The sequence below is a fragment of the Micromys minutus genome (assembly GCF_963924665.1).
Source record: "Micromys minutus genome assembly, chromosome: 27".
In the NCBI taxonomy this organism is placed as follows: domain Eukaryota; kingdom Metazoa; phylum Chordata; class Mammalia; order Rodentia; family Muridae; genus Micromys; species Micromys minutus.
Window position 1 is genome coordinate 34,444,863 of NC_137962.1, and position 12,145 is coordinate 34,457,007.

The 12,145-nt window shown below is 53.3% G+C and overlaps 1 protein-coding gene across 3 annotated transcripts in view; it reads right to left on the reverse strand.

The window, feature by feature from the left end:
- PRR5 (proline rich 5) overlaps positions 1-12,145 on the reverse strand; it is a 38,365-nt gene that overhangs the window by 2,426 nt on the left and 23,794 nt on the right. For all 3 annotated transcript variants that reach the window (XM_080938868.1, XM_080938869.1, XM_080938867.1), the window contains 4 exons: positions 7,223-7,271; positions 6,945-7,002; positions 1,854-1,945; positions 1,321-1,461 (listed from right to left, as the gene is read on the reverse strand). In XM_080938868.1, coding sequence (XP_080794994.1) covers positions 1,321-1,461; positions 1,854-1,945; positions 6,945-7,002; positions 7,223-7,271 — 340 coding nt within the window. The remainder of the gene's footprint in view (positions 1-1,320; positions 1,462-1,853; positions 1,946-6,944; positions 7,003-7,222; positions 7,272-12,145) is intronic.

Genomic DNA, 12,145 nt, shown 5'->3' on the forward strand with positions numbered 1-12,145 from the left:
TTGGCTGCCTTCAATGCGACAGCTGGGATTGCAGGTGTGTGCCACCACGTCCTGCCCCTTCTACTTCTGAGGTCATATCTCCCCTGCCATCTCTCCTGTGCAAGGGAGAGAGGTAAGTGGACTGGGCCATCTATATTAATTCACATATGGCTGTTAAATATGACCAGCACCCCACCATTTGGAACCCCAGTAGGAGCTGTGGTCCTGGGAGTGAGTCAAGGGCACACAGTGGGTCCTTAATACACACTGCCTAGTAGCTGTGACCTCAGAGCAACTCAAGACTTCAAACAGTAGGGGGCTGGGTTCGCCTGGGGACCAAGGTGAGGTCAGAAGACATGTTTATAGAGGCCTCAGAGCACGGCCACTCAGTCTGGGGAAAGGTGGCAGATGGGACAGAGGAGGGCCATGTGGAGCTACCTGTAGAAGCATAGCTGGGAAGCAGAAGGAGGCATACTGACCAGCAGGGGGCAGCACTGCTCTGGGCCTAGGACTCCCAGGGCCCAGCACCAGAGAGACCTGATTTTCCAGCTCTCCCAATTCCCTTCACACTCGCTGCCTGACTAGATGCAGTCTATGGAAATCCCACTCACAGGCTTGTACTTGGCTTCATCCCAAGGTGACCAAAAGCCTCTGACCTAGGGCAGCCCCTGGACCCTGCAACCCCTACACGGCAGCCCATTCTTTGCTATGAACCCTTTACCATTTCCTTTGGTCCCTAGGCCTGATCCCACAAACCATAACTCAAAAGGGCTTCCACAAGCATGGGGAACTCACGACAACAGAGCTTTTGGTGCTTAGGAGAATCCTAGTGAGGCCACAATCCCTCCAACAGTAAAATGTTTCCCTGTCAGTCAGATAGGGAGGTTGATGGCACCTCTAAAGTCCTGCAGGATTGTAGGCCGTGAGAACTCAGGACAGTGAGCCGGCACAGAAAGGGGATGTGTCAGATATAGGGTACTTGTACTTGCTGGTGGCCCAACCCTCTTCAGTCCTGGGGTAAGTCCCTTTAATTCAGCCATACTAGCTGGCCATTGTCCCTTCTCCAAAGTTAGCCTTGTTGATGAAGTCCACCTGTACCAAGGTAGGTTTGTGTGTGTGCACGTGCGTGCTTTCGTGTGTTCCTGTGTGTATGTGCATGTGCGCATGTGCTGAAGTGGGTGTGGGTGTGGGTACGTGGGGGCCCAGCCCTGGTAACTGACCAAGCATTCATAAGCCAGTTGCTGCAATGAACAATTGTGGTCTGGTTTGCATCCCAGTCCCAAAGCCTCACTTGCCTGCTCCCTGCCCAGTCCATTCTGGGTCCCCAAACCCTTGTCCCACCTGCAGTACCAGCAGCATCTGTGCAATGGCAGGGGGGACACGCGCGTGGGAGCGAGCCAGCGCGTCCTCCAGCTTCACGCTGAGGGTGATGGTGTTCCGGAAATGCAGCAGGGCGAGCTGGCGCACCGACGGCTCCTTGCCCTGTGGACACAGGAAGAGACAAGCTGGCCGCCTTGCTGTTACACAGCTTTCAAGTCAAGGGTGGGATGTGGGAAAGGGCCCAGTGATGCCCACCCTTCCCCCATTCTCTCTCCCTACTCTAAAGATACAGGGTTCCCTGTAGCCGCATTGGGTAGGGCTTTCTCTACCATGCAGAGTAGATCCCTGCCAGTAGGCTTCCCCACTCCAGGCCTTCCACGCCCTGAGGAGTCACACACATGCTAGGCTCAGCTGGTCTGTAAGGGACAGCCTGGGTTAGTACCAAAGAGGTCATCAGGGCTCGAGTCCTCCTTCCTAGAGCCATCCTATGTCCTCATGGTGTATCTTGGACAACTGGGACTCCCCTTATGCCTATGTACCCCACCATAACACACCTGCACAGGGTAGAAAATGGCCTGCAGGGTAGGCAGCACATCACTGAAGAAAAAATCCCAGGTCTCCGCCAGTGAGTCCAGCAGCTTCTGTCCTGTGGGCACAAAGAGCCATTACAGCATGTCCTGAACACACTAATAGACCTACCCACCCAGGACAAGGAGTTAAGGAAGAGTGGGAGGGGCCCTGAGAAGCCCCGCCTACACCCAGTATAGCGCAGCGTTCTGCCCCTGAGCCCACTCTTCACCTGGGAAGTGGGCACACAACAAGACCTACAATCTAGATGGGAAATAAACCATGAGGGTGCTCAGCCCGGGTAAGTGTGGGCAATTGTTTCCTATCCTGCTTTGAGGATGCCTGTGCAGGAGCTGCGCTCAGACCCTTCATCAGACTGCCCGTTCCCATCCGTCCATCCATTTAGAACTCCTAGTTGAGACACTGGGCAATGGGGACAGTCAAGCCCTCAATGGCTCCAGACACCTACCATTATATAGCAGGGAAGCAGGACATAGAACAGCCTTGGAAAGACAGTGGGTAAAGGGTGGCCTCTAGGGTCAGTGACCCATGCTACAGTCTCTGGCTCCCTCTCGAGGGCTCAAGCCACAACATCTCAACCTGCTTGTGGGAGATGGGGCAGAGGATTGGCAGGGAGGACTTCCTGGAGGAGTTGTCTGATATCTGAGTTGGCTTCTCAGATGGGTATATGTTGGGCATGTGACACCCATCCCTACCCTACCAAGAGAAAGAAGCAGCTGTGTGGGAAACTGGAGTCTGGATAAGATACAGGAACTTGGCTGGCCTCGGGCGGAGTGGCACCACCGGACAGGTGGGTAGTTGTTGGGGAATGGGGCAGGCAGGTGCCCCAAGATGACCCTGTGGCTTGCAGACATAGGAACTTGTCACTAGAGTAGAGAGCTGAGACAACGGTCACTGGGTCTAGGGGTGAACAGACCCAGCCATGTGTCCCATAGGACTCCGGTACCATATGGGTCTGAGCAGGAGGGAAGGGCCCTGACTGTTGGCCAAGCCTGCCTCCATGTCTCCTGATTTCTATGGGAACAAGGCAGGCCTTTGCCCACCTTTCTAGTACAACTTCCCTTCATGGAAAGCTCTAGGTCTCTGTAGAGCGAGGATATGGGGAACAGAGAGCTGGCCCTAGCAGCAGGCTGGGCTGTGTGTGTGGCTGCCCAGGGCTGTCTGCTGGCAGACAGCGCTAACATTCCCGGGTGGCCCACACCTGGTTCCAGGGGCAGGGAGACTGCAGGAATGCCTGGGGCAGGCGGATGCTCACAGCCCCTCAGAGCCCTGCCTGAACACAAAGTCCCTTCAGTTCCTGCCATCATACAGGAAGAAAGGCTGTTCAGTCCTGGCTGGCTGTGGGGTGGCCCTGGGCGCTGGCCAGGGCAGTGTGCCACCAAGTGAAGGTCGTCCTCTAGCCCACAGGGCGGACACACCACAGAAAAGCAGATGTTGTAAAACACAGAATCAAGGCCCCAGCTGGAGCTGTGTGCTGTCAGAGGCCCGGAAGGATAGCCTGGTCCCTGGCTGGGTTCTTGCCTGGGACTGTGGACTGGGCTGTGTGCCGGGGAGGGGGGTCAGTGGAGGCTACTGTCAGACACACAGACAAGGGCTGAAGCTTTGCTCTGTGGCTACAGCGGAGCCCCAGAAAGTTCTTCCAGCCAGACCTAGTGGCACCCTCCGTGTAAGGGACAGGATAAGTCCCCAGAGCTTGATGACAAGGTACCCTGTGTTTGCTGCTGGTATTACGCAGCCAGCGAACGTGGGTACTCTGACTGGGCCGCAGCCAGAGGTGGAACAGAACGCTCTGGTGAAGGGCCAGGCTGAGGATCCATGATGGCTTTCACTGGGGATGTCAAGTCTCTCCTTTATTCAACCCCAGGGTGCTAAGAACCAACAGGAGAGCCAGGTGGTTACGGCTCCAGGCCGCAGACGCACGGGGAAGGCTCCAGGAACGGTGATGATCACAGAGAAACGGCGAAGGTTGTCTAGCAGGGGTCTGAAGCATCTGCATACACACACACTGGATACACTTGGGTTTGGCTCGTGGGTGAGAAAATAAACAGCAGCCTCAGCTGCATGAGCAGTAGCCCCCCGTGGCCTCTTGGGTGACCTTCTGTGAGGTGCCAGGCTGTTCCCCTGCAGGGAGTGCTCCCGCTCTAGCTGGCTCCCGACTCCAGGAATCACTCAGTCTGGGAAATAATGGCAGAGGTCTCACTGGAGTCTTGGATCACCCTCTGGAGGACTTGGATTGCACATCCCCTCCAGCCGGCAGCTATGGGCTGAGGGTACAGTCAGCTTTGGGGACTCAAGGGGGCGGATTTTACGAGATGGAGTGGAATGAAGATGGCTGACCCACAGGTCAGCGGTAAGTGGCTGAAGGGATGGATAAGCTGCTGTGCAGACCACTCTTGGGCTCGGAAGCCGCACCCAGGGACGGCTACTGTCACCCTACATCTGACACTTGTCACACTAGCCTGTCAACATCTGGTTTATGTGTCAGTCCCTTCGGGGTAGGGCCTGTATCTTTTCTATCTCCAGGTCTGCAGAGACTCCCCCTGGGGCGCCCTGCATGGACACAGTACGTTCTTTGCCTCAGTGGTAAGAAATGGGCCCTGAGGGTAGGGAGTCTGCAGTACGTGATACCCATGGTGTATTCCCATGTGCCCTGGGCCTAGAGGTTGGACATTAAAAGTCAGGGCATCCTTTCCCCTTTCCCTGGGAGGCCCTGCCTCACAGTCATGAGGTTCCACAGGCCTCACAAAGCTGCCCTTCTCCCAGGACCCAGCTCCCCTGGGCTGTGTTTGTGGGAGGCATCTCAGGGAATGTGCTGAGTCAGGTGGGTCAGGAGGGTGTGGGAGGCCTCTTCACCCAGGTGCCAAACATTCACAGCGCCACCCAGGGGCCTGGCTACCAGGACGCCCCCTGGACCTTGGCTGCCTGGGCCTCCTGGCCACACCCACTGATCTCAGGGTGTTCTCATTCCTGTCTAGGCCTGCCTCATGTAGAAAGATGATGGGGAACTGGGGAGGGGGGTCCTCTTGGAGTGAGGCAGGACTATAGGCTTCAGCCTCTCACTCTCTGAAGTGGGCTGACAGCCATTTGCCCGGGGCCTAGCACTTGGAGGAGACACCTGCTCTACACATGGGCAGCCATGTATCCAGTGTGGCCCGAGAGAACTGAGCATGTGCCTCCTTCCCAGAGCTACGGGGTTACCGATTCGGTAGGCAGAGGCAAACTAACCAGGACATAACCTAGAGGAGAACATCCTGGTGCCCGGCCCATGGGAGGCTCCCAGCAAACATTCATAAAGCCCACAGCCAGTGTGAAGCCTGGCCACATAGTAGGTGATTCTGGAATACTCACAGCCTAGCATACACAAAGTAGGTGCACATAAAACACTCATATATTGAATCTAGTACAAGGACCTGGTGCACGGTAGTTGCTCATCAAATGCTTATGGGATCCACAGACAACAGGTACCTGTCATGTGCTCACGGGGCCTGGCATACAGTAGAAATTAGTGCTAAGCCCCTCCTGGGATCTCAAGACCATCAGACACCAGGGGCCTGAGGTGCAGGGACTGGGCCAGGCAGAGAAGCTTGCTGGAACTGTGGGGCCTGAGGAAGAACTAGGAGTTGTCATGGCATCACAGTGAGGCTCAAATTTCCCTGTAGTGTGGCTGTGGACCAACTACCTACTATATCCACTGCCCTGGGTAGGGACAATGATCTTCTGCCCTATGGTAGTTCTCCGGTCTTTGGATATTCAGACTCAAGATGGTCTCTCTCAAGGCAATAGAATGGGGTTCCTGTCATACCTTATATCCTGGTGACCCTCATATCCAGTCTGGATATAAAGTAGCTCCTAAAAGAGCTCACGTGGCAGTGGCTTTGTCCATAGCCAGTGGCACTGTGGAGGTGACCGGCTCATGAGGGTGCTGGCGGCCACACTGGGCAGACCCACTGACCAGTTCAGAGCTGAATGTGCCTTGGGAGGTGAGGCTTGGGGGAAGACAGTGGGCTGAGGATGTGATGGTTAATCCTGTCAGCTTGACAGGATTTAGAATCACCTCGTCTGGGTATGGCTATGGGGAAGTTCCTAGGCTGGGTTAGCTGAGGAGAGAAGACATGTCCCAAATTCCACACGCTGGGCCCTGGCTGAGTGAAAAGGAGGCATACTGAGCGGCACTCATCTCTCTGCTTTCTGGCTGTGGGCACGATGTGACCTGTCTCTTCCGAGTTTCTGCCGCCACGCTGTCCCCACCATGATGAACTGCAACAGTGAGCAAACTACACTCTTCCTCAAACTGCTTTTGTCATGGCAACAAGAAACACAACTCAAGTACTGCAGGAGTGCCTATGAAAGGTACATTCTGACCCTGGTCTCTTCCTGTCTCTTCACTTCCTGGTGAATAGCTTTGCTAAGCCACATCTCTCTGACGTGACTGGCTCAATGTGACAAGGTCGCCTCTGACACCGTGAGCTGAAATAAACCTTTTCCCTTTGCAGTGGTTACCTTTGTCAGCTTAACAAAACCTACAATCCCATGGCAAGAACCTCCCAGCCCACTGTGGGTAGCACCAATTCTTACTCAGGGGCTCCTAAACTGTATGAGAGAGAGCTGAGCACAGCAGAAAGCAGCACACACGTGTTCATCTCTGATCTTGACTGTGACTGTACAAATTCCCACCTCCACATCTCTGCTCTCAGGAACTGTAAGCATAATAAACCCTTTCTCCCCTAAGCTGCTTTTTGCACGGTGCTTTATCACACCAACAGAAATGAGACTAAGACCCCCTTGAAAGTGCTGGCTTTGTCTCAGTGATTAAAAGCTGAGGGCAAAGTCCCCGTGAGATGAAGTAGAGTACCTCTCCCTGGAGTAGCACAGCTCTCCTGGACTCCCAAGGGGGACACACTCTCTCCAAGGTCCCCTCCTAGTCCAGACCTCAGTCCTGCTGCCCAATGCTGTTTCCTTCCTTTCTAGCTATCTTAACCAGAGAGCCACTACTCGCTCCCAGCATCTGCCACACCACATCACAGCCAGGCCAAACGACACTCAGCCTCCAGACTCACCCTCGTAGAAGCGTATCTTGTCCCGAAGGATCACCATGCCCTTTGTGAGCAGCTGGTTCTGAAAGCAAACAGAGGCGCCATCACTGACCTGTAGCTATTCCAGGGTGCTCTGGCCCACCGGACTCCCAGGAGTCTACCAGTAAGCAGTCAAGACACGAGTCAAAACCCCATCCACCCTGAGAGGCCAGCCCTGAGTCTGCCCAGGTGGTCACAGGTCATATAGCTATAGAGATCTCCTCTGAGAGACAGAGCAAGCCTTCCTCTGAGGCACGGCGTACCTGCAGGTACTCAGTGAAGAAGGACCCCAGCTCCGTCTTCAGCAGCTGCCTGTGGGGGAGGGCAGATGAGAACAATTAAAGGTCATGCAGTACTAGTGAGGGCTAGAAACATCCAGGCAGGCAGGGACCAACCTGCTTAGTGTAGCAACACAAGAGGCCCAAGAATGTTTCCTCTATGACCCACAGAGTGGCTAGCTCACTAGGGATCTCCCCGATGCATCTCACAGAAGTCTGAGGGTCCTAGTGGAACCATATGTCTTTTCTTCCTCAAGCAGATGCCCACAGGCCTGGCCCTGCATCATGGGGCTCCATCTATCATCTGCCTGCCTGAACAGCCCACAGCCAGCAGGGACTTACTCTCCTAAGTGGCTCAAGCACCAACTTAAGTCTTCATAGAGCCAGTGACAGGCACTGACTGGAGCTCCCTTAGATAGTGGAAGCCGGACAGCTCATAGGGGTCAGCTATCCTCCCCACGACACACAACCCATGCCACATTAACATGGAATCTCTACCTTGTAAACAGTGCTGCCTGCCTCTAGTGGAGTCATTTTCTACCCTGATCCCATCCTGAAAAAGTACAGCCACTGTGAGGGTTTGGATGAGAATGGCCCTCATGGGCTCACATGCTTTAACACTAGGTCCCCAGATGGTGGTGCTGTTTGGGGGAGGTTGTGGGACTTCTTGGATATAGGGCCTTGATAGAGGAAGTCACTGGGGGCAGGGCCCACTTCCTGCTTACTCCCTGTTTAATGCTTGGGTATGAAGATGAGCTTCCTGTTCCCCTATGTCCACCCCTGGCTGTCATGCTTCCCTACCATGGTGGACTCTTATCCCTGTGAAGTCCAAGTCAAATAAATGCCTCCTTTCCTTAGTTGCTTTGGTCATGGTGTTTAATCACAGAACCCCAAAGGAAATCAATACAGACACTGACATTCCGCCCAGTCTTCACATTCTGAGACAAACCAGGCAGAAGTCTTAAGTTTTTCCAGCTGCTTGTTCCACTTGGGAGATGTACAGTCCTGAATTACAGGTAGTCCTCATCCTTCATGGTTCTGATACATACAAATCTGAGTTACTCAGGCTTAAATAACACCATCCCCAACAGCATGGTCCTAGTTCAGTTCCCACACAGTGAGTATCTACAGTAAAAGCTCCTCCCCCATCCCGATTGGCGGGTGAGTTTGTCATTTCCTTCAAAGTTACTCTGTGCTTGGTCTTGGTCATCTGTCCTTCCTTTAGTTCACACACACCCGGGCACATGACTCCACCATCTCCTTGTCTCCTGGTAACAATACCCCGCCTTCCAAGATGCTTTATAAAAAACAGCCAAACCTCGAGCTGGGAAGGTTATGGTAGGTGTAGGGGTAGAACATTTGCCCTGCATATACAAAGCCCCGGGCTCAGTCCCCAGAACTGCAAACAACAAAAATAAGGACAAGCCAAGTAGGAACTGGAAACAATATAAGGGATAAAACTCCAAACACAAACGTAACACGTAACAAAAAGAGGAAGTGCCCAGCAGAGGCAAAAGCAAGCACAGCCAGGTGGGGAGGACGCTGTTCCCACACCTGCACCGGAAGCTAAAAATGCGTGCATCCAAAATATATGCACATTTTGTTGGGACTGTCAGGAGACTGTGGTCATCTTTGGCTATATAGAGTTCATAGGCCAGCCTGAGCTACAAGAGACCTTGTCTCAAAAAGCAAAAGATGCACCCACTCCAGCTAACGATTCCAACAGTGTAGCCGGGTTGGACATGCTCAGAACAGACTCATTCTCCTGTTAGTCCAAACGGACACAAGTGCTGACTCAGGCATTTGACTGACTCTCATACTTTCCTATAAGGCTTGTTCGTCCACTCATGTTAGACAGGGTCTTGCTCTACAACCCAAGCCGCCCTCCCATCACTACGGAGCTTAGGCTGGTCTCAAACTCACAGTGATCAGTCTTAAGGAGAAACTGAAATTGGGAAGGCAGACAATGCCATCAGCGTCAGGTCAGGGAACCCCAATGTCAGCTCCCTTGTCTGGACTAGGTGGATTTAAAATGGTAAATAGTCAACTGAGGAAGGTGAAGGGACCTGGGACTTGGGACAATAAATAGAGATGGTACCTGATAAAGGCAGCGACTTCACCAGAGGTGTTCAGTCATTTGACAGTGTGCTAAGGGGATATATCATCATGAGTGCTCTGCGCTGCATTCATAACTACCCAGGGATGCATATGGCCCAAAGGCTGCAGGCTTGAGACACAGGCTAGACCAGGAAACACTACTAATTGGCCGATCTACAGTAAAGACTCCTCAATGATATGTGGTCGGGGATGTGAGCTTCTCCAAAGAAGATGCATGAGCAGCCAGCTTGTACCCAGAAGATGCCTGACACCGTCAGTCACCAAGAAGCGCCAACCAAAGTCACAAGGAGCCACCGTGGCACCCTCAGTGCTGTGAGACTCTCAAGAAATATAGTGAGAGGTTGGGGCCCATCTTGCTGCTCACTCTGTGGGAAGTAGGGAGCCTCCCCCACAAGAAGCCCAAGCCCTCAACAGATCTGGACATATGCTAAGAGAAGCCGCATCACACATCTATGTAAAATCTTGACCATGGATCCTGGGCACACACTTATAATCCCGGCAGAAGGCTGAGGCAGGAGGATCTAAGTCAATGCTAGACTAGGTTACAGAAGTCTTCAGAGCCATTCGAAACTATAGACAGGTGGCACATGCCTTTAATCCCAGCACTCAGGAGACAGAGGCAGGAGGATCTCTGTAAGTTCAAGGTCTGCCTGAGCTAAATCGAAAGTTCTAGTCAGCAATACATATTGAGACCCCGTCTGAAAATAATAAACAAGATAAGAAAAGCTAAGCCCAGAACTAAATGAAAACCCCCAAACCTTTTGTACAAGGATGCTCACAGCAGTAGGACCCAGCACTCATTACAGCCACAGGCCACACAAGTAGTAACATGGGTCACAAATCCAGGCACCCACACAGCCGTACCTCAGGAGCATGAAGGGACCAGCTGTACGCTGTCATGCAATGCTATTCTTATAAAATGTCCAGAAGAGCCAGGCTGGGCCGACTGGGGGGCTGTAAGAGGGAGGGACTCTTCTCGTGTGGTGATACAAAATGAACTGGAAGCCTGGTGACAACGATACCAACACGCGAGCACGCTCAACACTGTGGACTGCATGTGGATAAACGCACACAACCATGTGCATAAAGGCAGGTCTGTGAAGGACAGTGGATGAGCAGGCTCGTCATGGGCCTGCAAATTCACACCACTGAGTCTCTCTGTACCTTGTCTATAATACACAGCACCGAGTCACAGTGACCTAGTGCTCAGGACAGTGACCGGCCCACGGGTGGCCAGGGAGCACTGGGGCAGGCTACACTCTGCACCACAGGCATGCAGCTGGATCTATTGTCTGGGTTTAGGAAGGGACACGGTGATTATCTCATGGTGGCACTGCCTGGGGATGTCGGCGTGACCAAACCACGCAAGGCTCTATGTACACGTGTGTGCGCATACATACACATATAAAGGGAAGAGAGTCATGCAGTCTTCAGTTGTGCCTAACTGTCCCTACTTAGGTACAGCCAACACACCCCTGTTCGTGTCACTAACTACCCCTTACTATGGTGATGGTGGGGAACTTCTGAAAGCAGCCCAGGGATTCTCTCACTGGATCAAAGCCAATGGCGAGCTTTGTGCTTGAAGCACAATCAGACCAAGATGATTTTTGTTTCTGGCAGGGTCTCAGATAGGTCAGGATGGACTTAAACTCAATACATAGCTGAGGATGGCCTTAAACTCCGGATCTTCCTGCCTCTACCTCCCCAGTGCTGAGGTCACAGGAACGAACCATTGATGAAGGGCTGAACCTCAGGTTCGACGCTCAACAAGCACTCTGGCAACTGAGCCACATTCCCAGCCCTAGTCCTAGTTAATTTAATGTGGCCACGTGTGGAGAACTACAGTGGGAAGGGACAGTTCTGAATGGCCATGCACCCTGGAGCTGGGACCTGGGTTCTAGCTCAGCCACCAGGCCATTCAGCTGGCAGCCAGTGACCCTATAAAATACAGACATAAAGGCATGGACCCAAGGTCTGTGGTGTGTGGGAGGCTTAAAGGCACAGCAGACATTCGGCGAGTGTTTGCACTGGTAAAAAAGCAGCTGTCCCAAGGCCATCATATATCCCTGAAGTCAGCACCTCCCATCACTATGCTTTCTAGTCAGGTGCTGGGACACAGGGTGGCTTCTCTAAACCTTGCCCCCCCAGTCCATCCTAGGGAGCAGGGTAGTCCCCCTAAGGCTTTTATAGGCCTCTCAGAGAGGAGGTGGAAGCCAGAACTAGAAGGGCCAAGGAGGCGCACCTACTCTGTGGATTTAAAGATGTGGGTGCGCTCTTTTCCTGTGTGTGATGCTGGAGCTTCCGTCACAGCCACACCAGAGCACTTCACTGACCAACCCCAAACCGGCTACCAGATTGTTTAGATTTGTTGTGAACTGGGTTCCCTAGGCTCCAGAGGCACCGTGAGCAGTGGGGCGCTGTTAGCAATGACAAGTACAAGGACTTCAGAGGCACCTCGCGCCACACTGTTCCCAGTACCCTTTTGTACCCCGGGCCTCAGGTGGATATGGTGTGCCTTCAGCCAGTAAATGGAAGATTATTCTGCAGGTATACTTTGGATCTGGGGATAGGGTGCTCTGGGTCAGGGTCGGAGGTTAACGGCACCTCACTGTGGCAGCTGTGTGACCCGGGCGGGAGAGGGGGGAGGTAGCTTGACCACTCGGAATTCCATCATTTTCCACTACTGACTGAAAACCCTCTCAAAGCTACAGTGGCCCGGTCTGCTGCAGAAGTCCGAGTGCTTCTCTGTCCTCAGCTGGTTCCCAGCCAGTCAAAGGAAATGAGGGGTGT